We start from the raw sequence: 24,370 nt of genomic DNA on the forward strand, positions 1-24,370 counted from the left end.
GTCTCTCATGTATCCTGCATTATCAGGCAGATTCTTTACCACAGAGCCACCTGGGAAGTCCTTGAATGGCTTCAACAACATAAATTAATTTTCCCATAATTCTGGAGGCTAGAAATCCAAGATCAACTTGTTGGCAGGTTTGGTTTCTCCTAAAGACTCTTCTTGGCTTGCAGACGGCTACCTTCTTGCTGTGTCTTCATGTGGCCTTTTCTCTGTGTCTCCCTAGTGTCTCTCCCTCTTCTTATAAGAACATCCATCAGATTGGATTAGACACCCCGTAATGGCCTCATTTTTACCTAATCACCTCCTTAAAGAGGAGGTTTCTCCAAATAGAGTCACATTATGAGATTATGAACTTGAGAAGGATACAATTCAATCCACAACAGTCTCTGTAAAAATGGGCATCATGAGGATTTATTTAAGATACGGATGGGAACATGAATTAGAAAATGCATTATAAATTATGTCATGATAATATTGTATCATTGAATATCATAATTTTTGTCATTATAATTATTATTCTGTATGACATATTGGGGGAAGAGGGCATGGCACCCCATTCCATTCTCACCTAGAGAATCCCATGGATAGAGGAGCCTGGTGGGCGACAGTACATAGCATGACAGAGTTGAACATGACTGAAGCGAATTAGTATGCATGCACACATGACATATGTCAGTCTCCTGAGAAATCTAAATTTTCCACCTTTGAAACAACTGTAGCATAGCAGTTAAGAGAACATGCTCCAGAAATAGTTGATGGCAAGATCCAGATTCTGGCTCTACTATGTGTTAGCTGTATGATCTTTAGAAATTCTCTAAGTCTCAATTTCCCTATTTATAAATTAGGGATGTAAAAACATTATCCACCTTTTAGAGTTGTTGAAGGGATTAAAAGAGAGCATTAAAATGACTGACTACTAGTACATGCTCAATAAATGATGGCTGCTGTTAATAGTCATACTTAGACCTTGCTGCTGCTGCCTTTCTCAGCCAGCAGAGCTCTCTATCATAGTCAAACTAGGACTAGCTTCCCCATGACAGTCCACACTGCAGCTGCCAAACATATCCACTGCCAGCAGAGAGGGTAGTGAAACAGTTCCCACCCTTTCTGAAGGAAGGAAAAGAAATCAAAAACAAGAAAGTAGGGAATAGTTAGGATTCCATGAAAGTGGAAGTGAAGTTGCTCAGTTGTGTCCGACTCTTTGCAACCCCATGGACTGTAGCCTACTAGGCTCCTCCGTCTATGGGATTTTCCAGGCAAGAATACTGGAGTGGGTTGCCATTTCCTTCTCCAGGAGATCGTCCCAACCCAGGGATTGAACCCAGGTCTCCTGCATTGTAGGCAGATGCTTTACCGTCTGAGCCACCAGGGAAGTTTGATTAAACATTATATGAACAGGTGACCATGAATTAAGATTGTCTAAATTTTAGCACTGCTTCAGAAACTGACTTTCACTGACTTTCCTTCATTGCATCTCCCTTTAATCAGTTCTAAATTTGGGTTTTTTAAAAAATTACTCACATATACCTCAGAGGAGCCATAAGAATGAATTGGCAAATGTTATTGTAAAGTTCTCTGAAAACTAGTGCCTCTAAATAAACATTTAAAATTTCTCATAGTATTAAGCCTATTTCATCTTTATCACCAGTTACATGCCTTGGTTTTGCTTCCCCTGTAATATATTTCCTTTAGCCTTCTTTTCCAAGACAGGCTTACACCTCCGAGTTCAATTATTCTGTCAGTTGCATTTTAAATTGTACTGATTTCTATTAACCACTTGTGGTATCAATTTGTTGATCTGCTCATTTTTCTGAACCAATCATCTTTACACCCACCAACAGCTGGAATGACAATTAAACTGAGGAAGGTGAAAATTATTCAAGAGAAATTAAAGTCATAGAAGTAAAGACAGTGGGAAACTGAGATTCAAAAGAGCATTGAGGGAAATATATACATGTACTAAAAGCATAGCACAAAGCACATAGAGGCACAGAGGGAAAAGAGAAAAGCAAGGTAGAAAACGGAGTCTGCTTCTGCCGGCTACACTTCTCTTTCAGCACCAAGGACAGAGCTTCTGAAGGGCTGACCCAAGTGACACTCAGTTTAGGGTCCCTCCCAAATCCTCTAGAGAAAATGGTGCATTCGAAAGCAGTCAGGAAACATGCAGTAAGGTCTAATAGGGAAGCTGGAAGAGCAGCACACAAATGATTTCACCTTAGAGGCAAAAATGGGTGATTTTATTTCTGTTCATTTCCACAGTTTCTGCGTCCTGAGAAAGGCAAAGTTTGCTTTGCTTGGGCATGTCTGCTGTTCGTAAATGGTTATAGGAGCTGAAGTGCTAAACCCCACAGCCTCCAGAAATCAGAAGAAATTATCAGGGTAAGTAATTTTATTTCATTTCTAATTTAATACACAGTGTTTTCCTAAGAGGTTATTTAAGCAGCTTGGGGTTCTGTGGTTCTCTGAGACTATGCATTACAACTCTGTACCCTCTCTTAAAAACCTGAACCCCTGAAGAAACTGTTTTCATTTTCTCCTCATTTTTTGGACAGTAGAAACATATTTTCTTTCTCCTTTTCCCCCCAAAATTAGATCTTCATAGGCTCTAGAAACTATATCAAGGCAGAATTTTAAAATGAAAAATAAAAAGCTGTTACTATTCCTGAAATTTGTATGGAAGTTGATTATTTTCCTCTTAAGGGTTTTACTTAATTGAAAGGGTCTGTTATTTTAAACTCCCCAATTCAGCACCCTGGTAATCCAGAGCTGAGGGTTTGGAGAGGCACAGTTTCAATAGGCACTGTTTCTATTTTAAGTTAGGCTGCTTCCAAGTCAGAATCCAATTATTCGCAACAGAGATATGCAGTACTTGAGATGATGATTGTGTATATTTTCTGTAATGATGGCAGATGATTTTGAGGATATTGTTGTTTAATTGTGGGACTTTCATTCCTCACTGTAGCTTATTGGGTCAATGGAAGTTGTTGCAATTAGGCATTTGTTCCAGTTCATGCCTTCAGTTTAATCAAATACTGTCAAAATGAATGCACAAATAATAACGCAGCAATAGCAAAGTGAAACTTGGAATCTAGACACATTCTGCATCCTGCTTGAACTTTATAGGTGAAGCCGTTTGCTTACTGACACCAAAAGGTCAGTAAAATGCCTGTCCTTAGGTAAGAGTGAAGACTTGCTGCTTGATACAGCATTGGATTTCTTGTGGCAAAACAGAAGCAGATACAATAAGAGAAAGATTCTTACTCAGACACTGTTTATAGTTGAACATTTTCAAGGGTCTGCTTGGCTAGCAGTGTGCAGAGCTGTTGAGCAGAGTAACTACTGCCAGCATCCAAGGGCATACCTGATATTAATGAATCTATACAGAAGACTGCTTATTATGGAATGTGAATTAAAACAAATACCAAGTAGATTTTACCCAATACTAAATTCAATTTCTAATATGTTGAAGTTGTCATCAATCAATATTTGCTTATTGACCAACTAATCCATTGAGTTCCCCATTTTACCTCTGACTAGAATGGTAGGATATTCAGATATCAGAATTTGTGATGGAAAGTGGGGATTCTCTGCTTTACTGGGCAAGTTTAATGAAGAAAAAACTATATTACCTTAGCTACTGGATCTCAATAACCAGCTATGATTTTTCTCTGTATATTTGCCAACAATGTAAATGTGCCCAAATATATAAATAAGCTATGGATTTCAATTCACTTATGAATTTTCAGTAGAAAAAATAATTAGACACAATTTTCAAGAATAAAGTGCCATAGAAATGCTAAAGACTACCTCTAATAATAATGACAATGTAACTCCCACTGTTTCTATGTGCAGCGTGCACCTGCATTGTCTTCGCTGAGCTTGGTCAGGTCATGTGCACAAGGTACTCTGAAAAAGTGAGATTTTAAAATTAGCCCCCATTTCTGGCTTGTCTCTCTCACCTGAATAGTGGGCAAGTTAAGAACATGGGGCTCTGGAAACAGATAGCTCTTGGGTTGAATCAGTTCCATAATTACTGGTGTATGACCTCAGTGAGATCCTTAACCTTTCTGTTACTTGCTTTCTCCATCTGCAAAAATGGGGATAATAATAGCACATATTTCTTTCATCAAGTTGTTATGAGGTTTAAATAAAATAATGCTTATAAATGTTAGTTAAAATTATTAATTTTTTCAGGCAATATAGCAAGTCTGAACTGAAGTCCCAAGCCAGAAAAGCCTTGGAGACTAGATCAGGATATAACTGAGTGAAAGTTCAAAGATGGCAAAAGACAGGGATCTGTGATACAAGCAATTGGTCTTGCAACTCTGTTGTCACCTGAAAATGATTGCCCATAGTGACTTCCACCCCCAGCATGAAAGAAAGTGAAAGTGAAGTCGCTCAGTCGTGTCTGACTCTTTGCGACCCCATGGATGGTAGTCTACCAGGCTCCTCCATCCATGGGATTTTCTAGGCAAGAATTCTGGAGTGGGTTGCCATTACCTTCTCCAGGAGATCTTCCCAACCCATGAATTGAACCCGGGTCTCCGGGTCTCCCATTATAGGGAGACGCTTTACCGTCTGAGCCACCGGGGGAGTCAGCCTAGATACATTAAATAAGTCACAAATTTTGGATTTAGGAAGACACAAGACTAAAGTTGGGCTCAATTCAGACCCCTATACTGTGTAATCCTGGGAAAGTTATTGAAATTCTGTCTCAGTTTCTTAATCTGTAAAAGGAAGATATCAATATCCATTTTCAGGGTCACTATAAATAATACAATGAGGTAATATCTGTAAAGTACTTGTGCCTAGTACAGAGGAGCAGCCGGAAGTGGTAGTGACTCTTCAGAAGGAGGTTGAGAACTCAAGGTGTTTTTGTTTTTGTTGTGATTTGCTTAACTCCATGTCCTCAAAGAAAGAAAACAAACAATTAAAACCCTATAAATCTTAATGAGTAACTTCCTAATAAACTCCATGGGAGTCTGGTATGGAACCAGACGCCCAAACAAGGCAACGTACAGATACACCAGGCAGACTGTGATTCCACAATGAGGGACTGAATAGCATCAAGGCAGAATGCATGTCATAGCTCATGGGGGCCTGACCACACTTTGTCCCTCTGCTTTTTAAAGTAGATTAGACACTCACTCAAAGAGATGCTACAATAAACTCTAAAGACTGTGTAAGAAATTAAAAGCCTCATTAAAATTTGTAAGTAGTGTGATATGTAATGATTCTTGAAAGAGTAAGACCAGCAGTAATCTCCTAGTCCTTGCTGTCTCCACTTTCTTACCTCCATCCACTCTTAACTAACACCCTTCGCTGAGGTCATCAGCAATCTCCTAATTTCCAAGTCCATTAGACACTCTGCAATTGTAGTTTATTTGACTCCTTCACCTATTCCCACTTGCCCTTAAACAATAAAAGCTACAATATTTTAAGTGAAATGTGCCAGACATGATTCTCAATGGGGAGAGCAATTTTGCCCCACAAGGGACCGTGACAATGTCGGAGACTTGTTTCACTGTCACAGCTGGAGGAAGGGCCATGTTACTGGCTTCTAGTGGGTAGATGTCAGGGATGTTGCTAAAAATCCTACAATATAGAAAACAGTACCCCTTCACCCCAACAAAGAACTTTCCAGCCTCAGTTGTCAATAGTGCCAAGACTTTGCATATATAATTTTATTTGATCATTACAATAACCCTATAGAGTGGGTATGATTGTCCTCATTTTGCTGATGAGGAAGTCAGGCCATTGTTATGAATTACTTAGAGAGTCAAAGAATTGATGCTTTTGAACTGTGGTGTTGGAGAAGACTCCTGAGAGTCCCTTGGGCTGCCAGGAGATCCAACCAGTCCCTCCTAAAGGAAATAGGTCCTGAATATCCATTGGAAAGACTGATGCTGAAACCGAAACTCCAGTACTCTGGCCACCTGATGAGAATAACTGACTCATTGGAAAAGACCCTGATGCTGGGAAAGATTGAAGGCAGGAGAAGAAGGGGATGACAGAGGATGAGATGGTTGGATGGAATCACCGACTCAATGAACATTAGTTTGAGTAACTCATGTTACTCAACATGAAGATGAGGGAGTTGGCCATGGACAGGGAGGCCTGGGGTGCTGCAGTCCATGGGGTTGCAAAGAATCAGACACAACTGAGTGACTGAACTGACTGACTTAGAGAGTGACTTTTTCCCCCAGCTGGGCTGGGTCTTCATTGCTGTGTGTGGGTTTTCTCTACTTGCAGCAAGAGGGAGCTACTCTCTAGTTGCAGTGCATGGACCTCTCATTGCAGTGACTTCTCTTGTTGTGGAGCATGGGCTGTATGTAGCATGTGTGGGCTTCAGTAGTTGCAGCATATAGCTTCTAGAGTATGGGCTCAGTAGTTCTGGCAGCCTGGCTTAGTTGCCCCATAGTATGTGGAATCTTCCCTGATCAGGGACTGAACCCTTGCTCCCTACATTGACAAGCAGATTCCTAACCATTGGACCACCAGGGATGTCCACTTAGAGAGTGAATATTAAGTTCACAAATTCTCCAGACTCTTTACTTCTCCTACCTGAGATCAGTTTACTTGACAGCATATCTATCAAAAGAAAAAAAAAAAAGAGAAAACCCAGCCCCGTTCTGTGTTATATAAGCAGTGCTGGCTAAAAAAAAAAAAAAAAAAAAAAATTCTAAATAAAATCTAAGGAGGGAGGAAGTTGAAACAATTAGCTGAGAAATAGGGAATAACCTAGCATCTCAGTCATTTTATGCTTTCATCTCCCACACCCACAACCCATCAGGAACTGCCTGGGCAACCAAGGCTTACCCCACAGCTACGCAAAAGAATCTAAGACTAGAGATAGTGTAACGCAAAAAATAAGTAAATCAGAAACTGCAATGGTGATTCCAACATCAGGCTCAGAATTGATTTTCAGAGTCAAGGGTTTCCCTTCATATAATTAGTCACTGACACTCAGCTGTGCTCTTTTTAAGTAGCTGCCAAACCTTAGCAGAGTAAAATGTCCAGCACAATGGTAACAAATATCCCAAGGTTTTATGCTTCCCTCCTATCCAAAAGATGAGATAAGGCCAAGACATCACTACCCAACTGCAGACCCCAGGAAAATGTGATTCCTGGCCACTGATTTCCAACATGGCCCAGCTGCAGAAGCAAAAACGTTCCAGACCTGAGCCTGTCTCAAAGGTGAAAATACCCTTGAACAATCAGAAAGCTTTGTATTTTTCCAAAAGCTCTTGGCAGTAACAGTGCTATCTCCAGGGTAGTGGCTGCCCTTCTCCAAATAATGAGAAAATTATAATTATTATCAAAAATTATTATTATGCTTTAAAATATATTTAGTGCAAACAGTGTGCCAAGATAAAGAACGTTGTGTTTTTTTTTTTAAACAATCCTCTGAATTCATTCCAAACCACTCGCCCCTTACAATTATTTGTTCACTTTAACACTTTCACATTCCAGGCTGAAACATTCAAAATGAGATACAAAATGACAGCCAGGAGTAAGCCAATCTCCAAATCAAAGGAGAGCTAGAGTTAGCAGAATTGAGAGCAAATCCTGGCCACCAAGCCAGGGCCTGGAGCAAGAATTCCCATGGGGGCCCATATACTCTATATCTACATAGTTTAGTTATAACGAACAAATAGTATCGAAGGAAACGTTTACTCCTCCTGCCTTAATAAAGGTACCTTTTCAACAATCTGGAAGGCCAGGTTTGAATTTGGAATTCCCGGGCCTTAAGAGTGCCAAACAAAATGTGAGAAGGCAGGAGAAACTACCCCACTCCCCATCCTGTCCCAGGGACTCTGTCTTCTCTCCCTATCTCAGGCTACCTCCACGCTATTCAACCAAACTCCCCCAAACATCTACCCCAGGAGCCCATGGGTCCCAAACATATGCCACAGTCTTCCTTCAGGGTGACAAATCCAAAATGAGGCCTGTGCTGCCCTAGAAATAGGGTCCAAGCAGTCTGGGCAGAGAATCCTATGATCTTGATACCAAGAGTATAGTCTAGAGGGCCTCCCTGGAGGTCCAGTGGTAAAGCATCCTACTGCCGATGCAGGAGACATGGGTTCAATCACTGGTCTGGGAAGATCCCACATACCATGAAGCAATAAAGCCTGTGCACCACAACTATCTGGCCTGTGCTCTAGAGCTCAGGAGATGCAACTACTGAAGACCACGTACCCTACAGCCCATTCTCTACAACAAGAGAAGCCAGTGCAACGAGAAGCCTGCACACCACAACTACAGAGTAGTTCTCGCTTGCCACAACTAGAAAAATGCTTTTAAGTTTCATTAGGTCCCATTTGTTTATTTTTGCTTTTATTTCCAATATTCTGGGAGGTGGGTCATAGAGGATCCTGCTGTGATTTATGTCGGAGAGTATTTTCCCTATGTTCTCCTCTAGGAGTTTTATGGTTTCTGGTCTTACATTTAGATCTTTAATCCATGTTGAGTTTATTTTTGTGTATGGTGTTAGAAAGTGTTCTAGTTTCATTCTTTTACAAGTGGTTGACCAGTTTTCCCAGCACCACTTGTTAAAGAGGTTGTCTTTTTTCCATTGTATATCCTTGCCTCCTTTGTTGAAGATAAGGTGTCCATAGGTATGTGGATTTATCTCTGGGCTTTCTATTTTGTTCTTGATCTATATTTCTGTCTTTGTGCTAGTACCATACTGTCTTGATGACTGTGGCTTTGTAGTAAAGCCTGAAGTCAGGCAGGTTGATTCCTCCCTAAAAGCTTTTGCACAACAAAGGAAACTATAAGCAAGGTGAAAAGACAGCCTTCAGAATGGGAGAAAATAATAGCAAATGAGGAAACAAATGGGATTAATCTCAAAAATATACAAGCAACTCCTGAAGCTCAATTCCAGAAAAATAAATGAACCAATCAAAAAATGGGCCAAGGAACTAAACAGACATTTCTCCAAAGAAGACATACAGATGGCTAACAAACACATGAAAAGATGCTCAACATCACTCATTATCAGAGAAATGCAAATCAAAACCACAATGAGGTACCATTACACACCAGTCAGGATGGCTGCTATCCAAAAGTATACAAGGAATAAATGCTGGAGAAGGTGTGGAGAAAAGGGAACCCTCTTACACTGTTGGTGGGAATGCAAACTAGTACAGCCACTATGGAGAACAGTGTGGAGATTTCTTAAAAAACTGGAAATAGAACTGCCATATGACCCAGCAATACCACTTCTGGGCATACACACTGAGGAAACCAGATCTGAAAGAGACACATGCACCCCAATGTTCATCACAGCACTGTTTGTAATAGCCATGACATGGAAGCAACCTAGATGCCCATCAGCAGACGAATGGATAAGGAAGCTGTGGTACATACACACCATGGAATATTACTCAGCCATTAAAAAGAATTCATTTGAATCAGTTCTAATGAGATGGATGAAACTGGAGCCCATTATACAGAGTGAAGTAAGCCAGAAAGATAAAGAACACTACAGCATACTAACACATATACATGGAATTTAGAAAGGTTGTAATGATAACCCTATATGCAAAACAGAAAAAGAGACACAGATGTACAGAACAGACTTTTGGACTCTGTGGGAGAAGGCGAGGGTGGGATGTTTCGAGAGAACAGCATGTATATTATCTAGGGTGAAACAGATCACCAGCCCAGGTTGGATGCATGAGACAAGTGCTCGGGCCTGGTGTACTGGGAAGACCCAGAGGAATCGGGTGGAGAGGCAGGTGGGAGGGGGGATCGGGATGGGGGATACATGTAACTCCATGGCTGATTCATGTCAATGTATGACAAAACCCACTGCAGTGTTGTGAAGTAATTAGCCTCCAACTCATAAAAATAAAGGAAAAAACAAAGAAAAAAAAAGAAAAATGCTTGCACAGCAATGAAAATCCAGCACAGCCATAAATTAATAAATTAACTAAATTACATACATACACATACATATATATACACATATACACATAGATAGATAGATAGATAGATAGATAGATAGATAAAGAGTATAGTCTAGAAAGGGAGTGTGGACTCTGGGTGGTTCTGCTCTTTGGTGCCATAGGAAGACACAACTTCATCCTCTGGGGAGGTTATGACCAGATGGGGTCAGAGTGAAGCCCTGGGAAGCACAGAGCCCCTGGGAAGCACTCTGCCCAGGTCTCAGGGTCATGCTATAGGCTACAAGATTTGTGCTTCCCCAGCATGTGGCATGTGGGATCTTCCCGGACCAAAGGCACTGCTACCCTTGGCACAAAGGCATTTCCCTCTTGCCTTCCACGGACACACACACACCTGGCTTTAAGGGCCCAGAGTCCCTTCTGGCCCAACAGATTGGTGTCGTTGGCCAGCTGATGGGCTCTGTTGCCTTTCCCACTCTATGTCAAACATCCCCACAGTTGAAAGGTTGGCTTTTCCTAGTGGGTAGTAATATGACAGCTACTATGGCTTTCAGATGCCAAAGAAGAGCATTGGAAGGCTTGTATGCAGGTTCCCTAAGAAGCTGATTGACTTAAGATATGTTACTAATCTCTCTATGCCTCAATTTCCCTGTTTGAAAAGTGAGGGCACTAAACTAGGTCAGAGATCAAAAACTGGTGACATATGGTTCATTGACCCATGGATGTGGGATTTTTTTTTTGGGGGGGGGACGGGAGGCTTCATAAGGCTTAAATATTTTTTTAAAGTAGTAATGAGTCTTTAAAAATTAGGAAGTTTCAGGAATTCCCTATTTATCTAGTGGTTAGGGGGCTTCCCCAGTGGCTCAATAGTAAAGAACCAGCCTGCAATGCTGGAGCTACAGGAGACGCAGTTTCAATCCCTGGGTCAGGAAGATCCCCCAGAGGAAGGCATGGCAACCCACTTCAATATTCTTGCCTGGAGAATCCCATGGACAGAGGAGCCTGCCAGGCTTCAGTCCATATGGTCACAAAGAGTCTGACAGAAAGTGACTTAGCATGCACGTACCAGTGGTTAGGACCTGGCATTTTCAATGGCGTGGCTTCACTTTCTGGTCTGGGGACTCAGATCCCAGAAGCTGCACAGCACAGGCAAAAACATAAAATGAAATAATTAGGAAGTTTCAAATAAAATTCCACACATAGATTTTTCCTAAATATAAAAACCACTATGCTGCCTCTAAACCCCATTACTCTTCAGATTTTCTCCCATAATTCAGTCTCCAAAACCACCATGTCCTACTACCTAAGACCTAAGAGAAAGAATGGTAGACTGAAGGAAGTAAAGAGAGACAGAGGGAGGCGGGGGAGAAGGCAAATGCAGGCAATGGGAGGGGGGTGGAGCGGGAGGGGAACAAGGAAAGGGGAGTGGGAAGCCAAGAGAAAAGGACCAACCAGAGGAAAAGAGCTAACACATCACTTTCTAGGTGTTGGGCATGGCTGTCAATGTCTTACATATATTATAACTCATTTAATCTTCACAAAATCCCTATTTGGACGAGTTCCATTATTTCCCCATTTTACAGAGGAGGAAAATGAAGCTCAGCAAGGTGAAGTGACGGGCTCAAGTCCCCAGAGTTAGGAAGTAGTAGAGCTGGAGTTGTAATCCTGCAGCGGCTAACCAGCTCACTCCAAGTCCAAGTGAGATTCTTTCAAGGGCCCTGCATGCTCAACCTCACACCCTTCCACTCTGCCCCTGCCTCACCTGGCTCCAGGCACACTGGTCTCCCTGCAGCCCCTTCCATCCACCAGCCACTGCCTTCTGTACCTGCTGTTCCTCCTGCTTGGCTCCGTGCAGTCGGCTTCCTAAGGTCCTCCAAGTCATGACTCGGTTGTCACCATCTCCCTGAGGACTTCCTGATTAGTCAGTTAAAAACTGCACTCAGACCCCCTATTGGGTGTCTAGTGTGGCAAAGTCACAATGTCCATCTAGATATTGGTATAAAAGATGGACACTGTGACTTCCCCACACTAGCAGAGAATTGCACACACACACAATCCTCACCCTGTCCTCACCTCCTTCCCTAATTTATTGTTCTTCAAAATACATATCATCATCGAACACATTGTTGTCTTTTTTTTAGTCTCTAAGTTGTGTCCGACTCTTTTGTGACCCCATGAACTATAGCCTACCAGGCTCCTCTGTCTGTGGAATTCTCCAGGCAAGAATACTGGAGTGGGCTGCCATTTCCTTCTCCAGGGGATCTTCCCCACTCAGAGATGGAAACTGCATCCCCCGTATTGGCAAGAGCCACCACTTAGCCACCTGTGAAGACCTTCATCAAACATACTACGTGTTTTATTTATCTTACTACTGTCTTCTCCTCTGGAATGGAGGCTTCACAAAGGCTGGAATTTTTATCCCTTTTCTCAGTGCTGTATATCCAGGGCTTGGAATAGTGTCTGGCATATAAAAAGTGCTCAATAAAATATCTGTTGAAGAAGTAAATTGAAAAATGTACCCAAGCAAGTAAAACTCCAAAGAGTCTAACTTGACAAACATTGTTTATCTCCTCCCAGGAAACGTGTGGGGGTTACCCCGCTCCCTCCAGGCGATGGCACCTCTCAACCAGCTGGGGAGCCACATCAATGCGACCTGTGCAGCAGAGAACTCCACAGGGGCCGGCCGGGCCCGCCCACACGCCTACTATGCCCTCTCCTACTGCGCACTCATCCTGGCCATCGTCTTCGGCAATGGTCTGGTGTGTGTAGCTGTGCTGAAGGAACGCGCCCTGCAGACCACCACCAACTATCTGGTGGTGAGCCTGGCTGTAGCGGACCTGCTGGTGGCCACCCTGGTAATGCCCTGGGTGGTGTACCTGGAGGTGAGTAGGTCACAAGTGCAAGCTGCCCATGTGACTCTGCTTGTCTTTGTCTTCCCTGACCATCTGGTGCCTGGGCTCAGAATGCTCCCTGCCATGATCCAGGGTCTGGGGAAGGAAGGAGAGTTCCTGTTACTCTCGCTTTCACGAGGGAACTGAAGGTCCTGAGAGCAGCATTTATTCAGCATTACTTGCCCATGTCAGAAACAGGGAGCTGGGAATGATTCTTCCCTGAGCCTCCAGCATCTAGGTGACCGGACTTGAGTAATGGGATTCATCCTAAGAAATGAGCCAGGTTTACTCTCCATGTCAGTCACGCTGCAAAGACTTGGAGGGTTGGGGGAGGCAGTCCAATGGCCATCCTCATCAGTGTTCCAATACATTAATACATAGGGGTGAGGATGTGTGGCAGAGTAATTCTTTTTTAATGAAATCTTTTTTGCTGAATGAAGGAAACAGGGAAGGGGGATGGGAAGGTAAGAGAAACAGAGCAGAGAAAATGAGAAAAAGAAAGAGAAAGAACAGTCTGCCAATGGATCAGACTTCTGATGGCTCAGTTGCCCTTGGACTCGGCACTTTCCTCCTGGGTACCAGCTCTCCACATTCTGCTTCCACAGGAAAAAAACAAATTTTTATTTTCGATGCCTCCATTAATAGTACAGAGCCCTCACCAGTTAGATAATGCAGCAGACCCTGGGGAATTCTTCCAGAGAGAAACATTTCTTAAATTTGAAAGTATTTTCATTGGAAAGTGCAAAACAGAGTCAGGAGGTGATCAAGACAAAACAACCATTTGCTAACAAGGAAATCAGGGTTCCCACACCTGTTCAAGAAACAGATATTCCTACCAGGAAAACATGCAATTACTAAAGAGTTTTTTTTAAATACCTTAATACACTATTAATATGTCTCCTCTGCACTGTGTGTCATTCTAAAGAGGTATCCAATGAAGGCTCAAAATGATGCCATGATTAAGAGAAATTAAAATTCATCAAATTAATATCTCAGTTAATATTAATAGTGAAGATGACAGTTAATTAAGTATGACATATCACAGGAGAGCAAAAACCTCGAACACAGACTGCTTACCCGAGTAACCATATTAAAGAATGACTGGGAACTAAAATTAGACTTATGATCTCAACGGGGAGAGACAAAGGAACAAAATCAAGAAGACAGAAAAAGGAATTCAAGAATAAAAGCAACTAGGCTGACTGGGATAGATTTCAAGGCTAAGGGAATACTCAGAGTAAAAAGTATGCATGTATTTTTCCATTAGGATGTTCCTGATGGTAAAGGGTCCTGTAATTATTTTGACTTTTCCACCAATCCAATTGCTGTGCTTAGTCACTCAGTCGTGTCCAATTCTTTGTGACCCCATGGTCTGTAGCAACCGGGCTCCTTTGTCCATGGGGATTCCCCAGGCAAGAATACTGGAGTGGGTTGCCATGCCGTCCTAACCTAATTAGAAACATTCTTGAAGTCTGAAGCCATGTCTTTGTCCTTTTTTCCCCATAGTCCAAACATAGTACTTGACACATAATATGTGCTAAATAAATATCTGATGTATGAATGGTTAAATGAATCTGCTCTGCATGGTATGCGTTAGATAGACCATTTCTGCTTATACCATCTGCAGCTACATCTATTGTTACAATGAACTATTTACTTTTACTTTTTAATAATGATCCTGAAAAGGAGTTAGAAGCATATATTTCTGTTCAAGAGAGAGGAAGACTTTAGCGGCCATAACCCAGTGTGGATGGATTAGTCAACACTTCAGAATATCCCCACACCCCCCTCAAAAGTGTTTCTGTCTATCCCTATACACTATCAGGATTTCTTCAGTCTTTCAGAAGGATGAATGTCAGAAGAAAATGCAGGAAGAGAACCTTCCCTCTGATAAGCATCTTAATTGCATCTGAAATAAAACTAGGCTTTTGGTGTCTGTGCACTTAGGGCCTCTTTAGCTGTCAATCTGTGATTGTTTCCAGGACTCTGGATGGATCATGGTTGGAGAATCTCTGTAGATACTGGTATAGGAGATGGACAGTGTGACTTTCCCACACTAGACACCCACTGCATCCCCTTCTGGCCCCAACTGCCAATATGGATGGTGCCCCTGCTCTACTGCTGAGCAAAGAGGAGCACCTGAGTCTGCAGAAGGCCAGCAAGATTTCTCTCCAAAGGTCTTAATGGACTCCCTGCAGGTAATATCTGTGGGTTTTCTCCACTAGAGAAGCTCTTGTTTCCCCTCATCAAAACCAATACACCCTCTGTCCAACAGGTTATTTACAACAAGCAGGCATTCAGTGGTCAAGAGGACGGTCACATAAGTCTGAAATCAAACAAAAAATATTTGGAGGAGCAAAGACATCTCTCCACTGGGAAATAGGCTTTGTGACCTCTTTTTGGTCCTACCCATTTGCTTCAAGGCTCTAGTAAATGCAACTGAGTATCTCTGCATCACTTTCTCCAACAGTCAACTAAGAGCCTATCTCAACAAAAGACAGAATATGTCATTAAGTAACTATCATTAGCAGATAACCAATTAAGATAACAGAAGATTCTATTCCAGAGGATCAGGTCTCCCTACCCCACCCCAGTCTGTATATTTTCCTTAGTCTTAAATGCCAGCTTCCTGTGGACTCAGAAGCAGACTGGGTGGTTAAAGAGAAATAAGAGCACTTTGAGCTCCTAAAGGAATCATGAATATATAAATCATGTGTCTCAGGGAAGAACAAACTGTTACTCCCACTAACTTGTCTTAATGACAGTACAGTTTGGGTAGCTGGTCTAGTAATTACAAGATCATACCAAACAGGAAAGAAGAGGAAAGGATACAGTGTTGACCATAGAGACTACTGTGGGCCTGAAGGTTCCCAGGGGGACAGGATGAATGTGAGAAGACACCATGAGAGTGCAAAATTAACTGTCAAATTCCCAGCTTCCTGTACTTTGATTTGAATGCATCAATACTGTTTGAAGGGAATATTGGCTCACATTGGCCAGAACTCCTCCTTCAAAGGAAAATTGGCTCATCATGCCAGACACCAGTTTGTTTGAGTTACAAATGTTTTGGCTGTAAATATCGGAAAATTTGACTCACTGTGGCTTAAACAAATAGGAGTTAACTTTTCTTACACAACCAGAATTCTGGAGGAAAGGGTTGTGTGGGTATTGGGTCAGCTGCTTCAGGTGTCATCAAGGACCAGACTCTCCCATTCTTTCTGTTCACCATCCTTGGTAAACTGACTCACTTCCTCATGCTGCTCACAAGAGGGCTACTATTGCCTTCAGCATCATGGCCATATTAAAAAATAGGATGGGTAGGGACAGCAGGGAAAGGAAAAAAAATCCTTTCCTGGAGTAGCTTGAAGATCTCTCTAAGGGACTTCATTTAAGTCTAATTGGCCAGAACCAGAACATAAGGCAAATTTTAGTCACAAGGGAGGATAGAAAGGAAAAAGTGAAAATGTGGGTTTTATTAAAACAAGATGTGGGGGAGAGATAGGCAATAAAATGTCATATAACTTAGTGCTTCTGCTGGAATTCACTGGGATGAATGTTATTTTGATACAGTCATGCTATGAGAATGACTCAGAATTGGGAGTCAGAAGGCATGGAGTTACATGAATAAAATGAAAATGACAACTACGCTTTCCCTAACTCAAAGGGTTGATTTAGGCTCAACTGTCATCAACTGAAAAAGTGCTCTGATAACTAAAGTATGATCTATAAATATCTTAGTTAATACACTTTTATTTGTAAGTAAAAGAAACTTTAACTCCAGTTGACTTAAACAATGAACATTGTTTGTCTTTCAATGCATTGGCTCTCCTAAGAACTTTAATAAGAGTCTTGTGGTAGGGCGGACTGCAGGCACAGTTTGAACAGGGTGCCAGTTCCATCTCTCTACAAGTCTCTCAGCTCTGTCTTCTTCCATATCCTGGCCTTATCCTTTGGCAAAGGGTAAGCTATAGACCTTACATTGCACACCATGCCATTCACAGCAAGAGAGAAAATCTATATCCCAGAATTTCTATTAGAAGTATCCAGATGTACTTGGATTGGATTGGTTTATTGCACACAATTTTCTCTGAATTAATCACCGAAGAGAATAATCAGTTTGGCACAGGTTATGTGTACCTTCCATAGAACACATCAACTGCTCAGGAATCTCAGGGATTCCCAGTGGAATCCAAGGACAATTGGAAAGAAGGAACACTGTCAGCAAGAAAGCACCACGGTGGCTTTCATGGGTACCATTTTCATCATGAAGGCACACAAGAAGGCTGGGCTTGATCAGTATATTAAAAGGAACTAGAAGAGGCCAGTCACTACCCTTCTTCAGATTTCTCTGTCCTCAGGCCTGGCAGAGAAGTTGAGGACAAAAACCACGCAGGTGACCTCATTATATTCCAGAGGGCCCTGGCCATCTCTTTAGTTCAGTTGCAGCATTTTTGTGAAAACTCTTTTCTGGGCTATACCAAATAGTTCTATCTCAGATTCCCTCTCAAATTTTTAATTTCCTGCTTTAGAAGCTGCAGTCTGTTTAGAGCTCCTTCTCTAAGCACAAACATCCCATCTTGTTCCACTCAGTTAAGCACCTTTTGTGATGTTTAATGCACTTGTATCAAGGCAGAAAGGCAGCGTAAGCAGCCAGGGGAACATTGAGAATACTAACCGCAGAGTATTTGGGTCCCAGTGTGGACTGAAGGAAAGATTCGAGGGTTAGGTAATATAAACAAGCAAAAAAGTGCCAAGTGGGTTCAGGCAGGGGCACTCACCACAGAGAGCATGGTCCAGGTCAGAAAATGGTGACAGAAAAGAATGCTGTTTTGGGGGAGAGAGGTGCCTTTGGAACTTGTAATGATCCTGATTATCAAAAGTAAAGATGTTTTAAAGGAGAATTTCACCACTGTCCAAAAACCCCAAATGACAGCAATTTAAGAGCTCCCCTCTGGAAACAAAAACACCAGAAGTCTCTTCACCAAACTCTGGATTTTTATGGAAGTCACAGACTATGATAGCTGGAGGGGCTTGGAGAGTGTTTCTACTGTCATCTCTTTTTTTCTTTTAATGTATATTTATTTATTTGGCTGTGCTAGGTCTTAGCTGTGGCATGTGGGATCTAGTTCCGCCACCAAGGATCAAACTCCGGTCCCCTGCATTGGGAATGAGGAGTCTTAGCCACTGGATCACCAGGGAAGTCCCTCTGCTGTCATTTCTAAAGGGTCATCCAACTCAAGAAATTTCTGGCAATATCCTAGTGGCCAGGATTCTCTGTGGGAATGGGCCTCAGGGTTGAGCTAAACCTTTATTACAGGGAGCTGCTTGTTCAAAATACAGACTGATGGATCTACCCTAGATGTACTAAACTGGACTGTGGCAAGCAAAAATGGAGTAAAGAGGCTAATCAGAGAAGTAATTCCATATCTACCCCTTGGATGTCTCCCCAAAACAACTAAAATTCCACCCCTTAGAGCAGAAATTCTTAACCTGGGGAGTCCATCAACTTGGATATAAATAAAATTACTTCTTTATTTTCACTAAACCAAAATTAAGCATTTCCTTCAATTATGAATGTCAGCATCAACCCACAGCAGAAGAAATCCTTTGTGTCACCAGTAGAAATCACAGATGTTTATATTTTCAAATCGCATTACAGTTTTTACAGACACCAAAATAGCATTTATACTCACCAGTACTTTGAAACTATAGGAATTTGGGGCCTGCACCTAGGTCTTGTCATTTAATGCATTATTAAAGAACCACATATATTTTTTTTAAATTTGTAACTACAGTTTGATATAATTGGTTTCCTTTGTGATTCATTGTATTTTATTTTATGCATTTAAAACACTCTTCTGACAAAGAACTATAAGGTCAAAGGCACCCAAGGGATAAAGGATGCTTCAGGAGCACTAGGACAATCATTTCTTTTTCTTTTAATATTTTTTGTTTTATTAAAATATAGTTGATTTATAATGTTGTATTAATTTTTGCCGTATAGCAAAGTGATTTTGTTATACACACAAATATAATCGTATACTATACATATATTCTTTAGGGACATATATACACATATAATCTTTAGGGATTACCATTTCGGAAGATAAAGTCATGCCCCGCCCTCCCACATCATCCTGTGGACCAGTATTTCCCAAACCTCCCAGGCAGCATGAATCACTGGAGGTATTTATTATCCTGAATGGGGCCTAAAAATCATTTTAACAAGAGCCTCAGGTGATTTGGAAAATGCTGCCTTACCAGTAAATTTGGGAAATGCTGCCGTAGGCTGTGCCTGTTGAAAATCAATAGCCAACTTCAGTACCTGAAGACACTCTCCTGCTCCCCCGCCTTCTGTATTGCCAAAGGGAGTCAGTTAGATTCATTAGCAAGTGAGAGTAACACCACCTGGCTGCTGTTTAATTCTGAAGTGAGTTATTCATTAAAATTTAGGGGAAAGGTAGGATCATATCTCAAAAAGCCTTAAATCAATCAGATTTCTTTTTTCTGCTTTTCTCCTGCTTTAATTTCAAAAATCACTTTACCTTCCATTTTCTCCCAACACTGTACTCATCTCACTGTCAGCACTTATCATAGATATTTTCTAAGTGTGCCTCTCCTGGGCCTTCAGTTCACCCCTTCCGATTCACACATGACTTCCCGCTCCCCCGCCACCCCCCGCCACCCCCCACCCCGCACACACACTATATTCTGGCCTCACAATACAGTTTAATATCTCACAAGTTTAATTCATTTCAGTACACCCATCTCAGCAAAGCGTCAGCCCCATAATGGGCCCTCAATAAACACCGGACGCGTGGGTGGATGGATGGACCAAGGCCAAGTCTTCCCCCTCCTGTGATATGAGAATGGAGCTAATTGTATACGTCTCAGAAGCAGCGTGTCAAGGTGCTGACCTCTGAGAGGCAACACAGAGTAACGGTTAACATTAAGGTTTGAGATTCCAGCTACTTTTACTAGCTATGTGTCCTTCGGCAAATTATTCAACCCCTCTCAGACTCCCATTTCTTTATCGATAAATTGGAAAGAATATTTACCTCATTGGGTTGCTGTGAGAGTTACGTAGCATGTTCTTGGCTGTTACTGATTGTTCTCTATTATTTACTTGGTGTGGAGGACTCGTTTTTAAAAAATAAAGGTAGTTTCATTATACATACCACCAATTAGAGACACATCTTGACGAGCAAGCTCCAGAGAAGGCCAAGTGATGGCACCTTAGTGGGAATTACTTAAATAGCTAATCAGGTTGTTTCCCTCTTGACAATGAGCTGAGATCAAGGGGAGAGTGAGTATTTTGCTGGCAGAGTTGGAGACAGGAGGAGAGGAGAGCCAGAATGGGATAGCACAGTGGGGGCCTGGAAGCCAGAGGACAGCTTGAGGGCTTTGGCCCTGAGGAGCTCAAGAGACCAGGGACTGGCCAGGTATGTACTTTCGCTAGCTCCAAAGTCAGCGGGCCCCCACTGTTTTGCACTGTTTTTCTGCAACCCTGGGATGCAAGCAATCAGAAGGTCTCCCATTCCCTGGAAGGGGGGTGATGTGGTCCGTCCCACAAAATTCCCTGATGAGCATGTGATTTTCTCTTCCTCCTTGTGTCCACCCACTTCCAACACTTTCCAACAGCTGCCCCCTCCTCACCTGACACCCCCATAGAGCGATGTGTAACAAGCCATGCCTTCCTGGGCCAAGGTGCTGCACCTCTTCAAACATTAGTCTCTTTCTCATCAATGAAGATAACAACAGTCCTCTCTCACAGGACAATAACCAGCCACAGAGGCCATGTATGTAATTGTTAGTATTAACACAGATTATGTCAGAGACCCTTCATCCTGTCAGAATATATTTGCAGGCTGGGATTCTTCTAGGAGAGGGATGCAGCAGCAAACAAGAAAAACTCCTTGCTCCTATCAGATTGATTAAGTAGCAGTCATTTAATCTCCTATCAAATAAGTGTATAATTTGTCCTCAAAAAGCTTTGAGAGCACATACAGCTTAAAAAAAAAACAAAACAAAAAACAACTCAGGGATCAAGTTTCAAAGTTACAGAAATTTCTGCAATGGGTCATGTGGATTGGTGACCCACATAGACTGAGTTCTCAATAAATGTTAACTTTTATTAATGATATTAGGATCTCATGATGATCTCTATTTTATTTAGAATGCCTTGCTTCTTCAGTTCTCTACAAGGATGGGGCCTGAAGAACTTTTTTGAAAAAACACATAATATACCCTCCTCCAATGAACTAATAGGAGTTTTGCAGGTACTTGTGTTATGGATGAATGAATGAATAAACAAATGAATAAACAGGACATCCAGTAAGCCTGGGGTTGGCTACTGTTCTAATGATCCTCTCTCACTTACACAGTCCCCCAACACACATAAACAAACAGGCACTCATAATTTCACCAAAAAAAAAAAAAAAATGGTTTTCCCCAATTTAAGTTACATAAAGACATTAGCATACAAAGAGATGTTAAAAGAGATGTAGCATACAAATTTCCCTGGTGGCTCAGACAGTAAAGAATCTGCCTGCAATGCAAATTCTGCCTGCAGGTTTGACCCCCGAATTGGGAAGATCCCCTGGAAGAGGGTATGGCAACCCACTCCGGAATTCTTGCCTGGAGAATGCCATGGACAGAGGAGCCTGGCAGGCTACAATCCACAGAGTCACAAAGAGTCAGACACAACCGAGTGACTAACACACTACTACATACAAATTTCACCTTTTGCAAGAAGCTTTTACAGCATAGAACTGTCCTGTGGACTGAGCAAAACTCTCTTCTATTCTCCTGGCTGCCTTAAACACATGTCCCTTTAAAAATTTTTTCATTTTCAGAATTCCTATATATTCATTATTAGGCTTTTATTTACATAGCACCAAATGACTGGACTAAGAGAAAGTAAATCCACAACTAAATGAACAAAAATGATGACTTTATCACTAGTTTGAACTTTTCATTGTTGCTCTTAAAATACTTTTGGTCAGAGTTTCTCATACTATAGCCTGGAGATAACCAAATATAGGGAAAAGATCAAATGCTGAAAAGGAAATAATTCTATGGGGAAAAGTTATTAGTGGAGGGGAAAGAGAGAGACCCTTTCAGGAACTCTTTTTTAATGGGTGCATTAACGCCATAAAACAAGGATATCCAGTGAAGTGGTCTGGTGATATAACAAGACTTTTGGATGAGAAGAATTAGAGGAACAACAGCATTTTCATGTACTATTGTTTGCAGTTTTTTCCTTGAGAAGCTACTTCAGAGGCTACTGAATCTATGTTTCACTCCCCTTTCTCTTAAATAGCCATTTGGCCTGCCAGCAGAGCTATCATGAACACCCAGCTAAGCCTAGGGGGCCAGCTTCACAGGTTTCCCCTTGAGACCCATGGTGCCCAAGAGTGGCAGCCCCAGGGGCTGGAAGCTGGCAAAAGCAAAAAGCCTCCAGCCCCAAGAATGGCATTTGTGCATGAAAGTGACAGTCTCCCTGACATATCTCTCTGGCTCAATTAGGTTATGTAAAAAAAAAAAAAATTAATAAAATAGAAAGGTGCTAGAATATAACAGAAATCATCTAAATTACTGACTTATTTATATATGTTACTTGGAAGAGTTATGGAGCTCGGAACACGTGTGTATATGCATGAGGTCAGAACCATCTTCTCTGATTCTGTGAGTAGTGAAGAGGATCTGGGCCCCTTTCCAATGCCCTGGACACACCTTTTCCTCCATGTCTTGGTGAACAGGACCACGGTGATGAAGGCGGGCGCACTGGCACAGACTGATTTTACATAGGCTCTTACAGATGCTGTTAAAGCTTCCAAGCTTTAAAATTAGAAGCCAGACAGACTTTCATTGTGGAGGGAAGGTTTATGAAAAATGTGTTCTCAGTTTATTTCCTGAAAAGGGTGAGCTCTCCACTGGGTGGAGGGCTTCAAAGAGGTAGTCTTGGCACACTGCACACATTTGGCAGTCACCCAAGCTCTTTTACCATGAGCTGTGCATCTATGGACACATCACTTAATCACGATGAGCTTTAGCTGACTCCTGAGTTTGAACCAGATCAGTTCAGTTCAGTTGCTCAGTTGTATCCGACTCTTTGTGACCCCATGGACTGCAGTACACCAGGCCTCCCTGTCCATCACCAACTCCCAGAGTTTACTCAAACTCATGTCCATCAAGTCGGTGATGCCATCCAACCATCTCAACCTCTGTTGTCCCCTTCTCCTCCTACCTTCAATCGTTCCCAGCATCAGGGTCTTTTCCAATGAGTCAGTTCTTCACATCATATGGCCAAAGTATTGGAGTTTCAGCTTCAGCAACAGTCCTTCCAATGAATACTCAGGACTGATTTCCTTTAGGATTGCCTGGTTGGATCTCCTTCCAGTCCAAGGGACTCTTAAGAGTCTTATACAACATCAGAGTTCAAAAGCATCAATTCTTTGGTGCTCAGCTTTCTTTATAGTCCAACTCTCACATTCATACAATAACTACTGGAAAAACCATAGCCTTGATTAGACAGACCTTTGTTGGCAAAGTAATGTCTCTGCTTTTTAATATGCTGTTCAGGTTGGTCATAGCTTTTCTTCCAAGGAGCAAGCGTCTTTTGATTTCATGGCTGCAATCACCATCTGCAGTGATTGCAAGAAAATAAAGTCTTGCACTGTTTCCATTGTTTCCCCATCTTTTTGCCATGAAGTGATGGGACCAGTTGCCGTGATCTTTGTTTTTGGAATGTTGAGTTTTAAGCCAGCTTTTTCACTCCCCTCTTTCACTTTCATCAAGAGACTCTTTAGTTGAAACAGATCAGTGATTCACAAATCTTGGTGTTTTGGGGGGGGGGGTTCATTTTAAAAAGATGATTCATGGGTCCAGACACTGTGACTCAGTTGGTCCAGGAAAGGGTTCAGAAATCTACATCTTTAATGAACACCCCACTGTGGACTGCACTTTGAGAAACGCTGGAATATTTGATTCAGAAGATTCATTTCAATACTGACATTCCACCAATATATTCTTTCTCAGGCAAGCAATCTTGGGCACTCTGACATTCGCTTGAGATCTGCCTGCCCTTGGTGATGAGGCAGTACCCACAGGGAGGGTGTGTCTCCATCTGTGCAGGACAGACAGCCCAGGGAAGGCAACTGGGTTGCTGTCCCTTTGCTGGGAGGAAACACTAACATCCTTGTCTCTGATGCCCAGGTGACAGGTGGGGTCTGGAATTTCAGCCGAGTTTGCTGCGATGTTTTCGTCACTCTGGATGTCATGATGTGCACAGCCAGCATCCTGAACCTCTGTGCCATCAGCATCGACAGGTAAGGCTGGGCTTTCCTTCCAGGCTTGGGAGAGAGGTGACTAGGTCAGATGGTAAGGGACCCCACCTTGGGAAGCTGCCCTTGATGTGTTCAAGGCACAGGCTCAGCATCTAGGGCACTGGGGTCATTGTGAAGTGCAGTTTAACACTGGGACATTTTCTTTTCTCTCTTTTTCTTTTAAACGATGGTTTGTAGGTGAGATGAAACTCCTGTGATAGGAGAGAAATAACTAATC

General features: G+C 42.1%; 1 protein-coding gene across 2 annotated transcripts in view; it reads left to right on the top strand.

The window, feature by feature from the left end:
* Nucleotides 1-1,990: 1,990 nt before the first annotated feature.
* DRD3 (dopamine receptor D3) overlaps nucleotides 1,991-24,370 on the top strand; it is a 52,474-nt gene continuing 30,094 nt past the window's right edge. For both annotated transcript variants that reach the window (XM_043874045.1, XM_043874044.1), the window contains exons 1-3: nucleotides 1,991-2,382; nucleotides 12,492-12,796; nucleotides 24,023-24,135. In XM_043874045.1, coding sequence (XP_043729980.1) covers nucleotides 12,527-12,796; nucleotides 24,023-24,135 — 383 coding nt within the window. In that variant the 5' untranslated portion in view covers nucleotides 1,991-2,382; nucleotides 12,492-12,526. The remainder of the gene's footprint in view (nucleotides 2,383-12,491; nucleotides 12,797-24,022; nucleotides 24,136-24,370) is intronic.

The sequence above is a fragment of the Cervus elaphus genome, chromosome 19 (genome assembly GCF_910594005.1).
Source record: "Cervus elaphus chromosome 19, mCerEla1.1, whole genome shotgun sequence".
Classification (NCBI taxonomy): domain Eukaryota; kingdom Metazoa; phylum Chordata; class Mammalia; order Artiodactyla; family Cervidae; genus Cervus; species Cervus elaphus.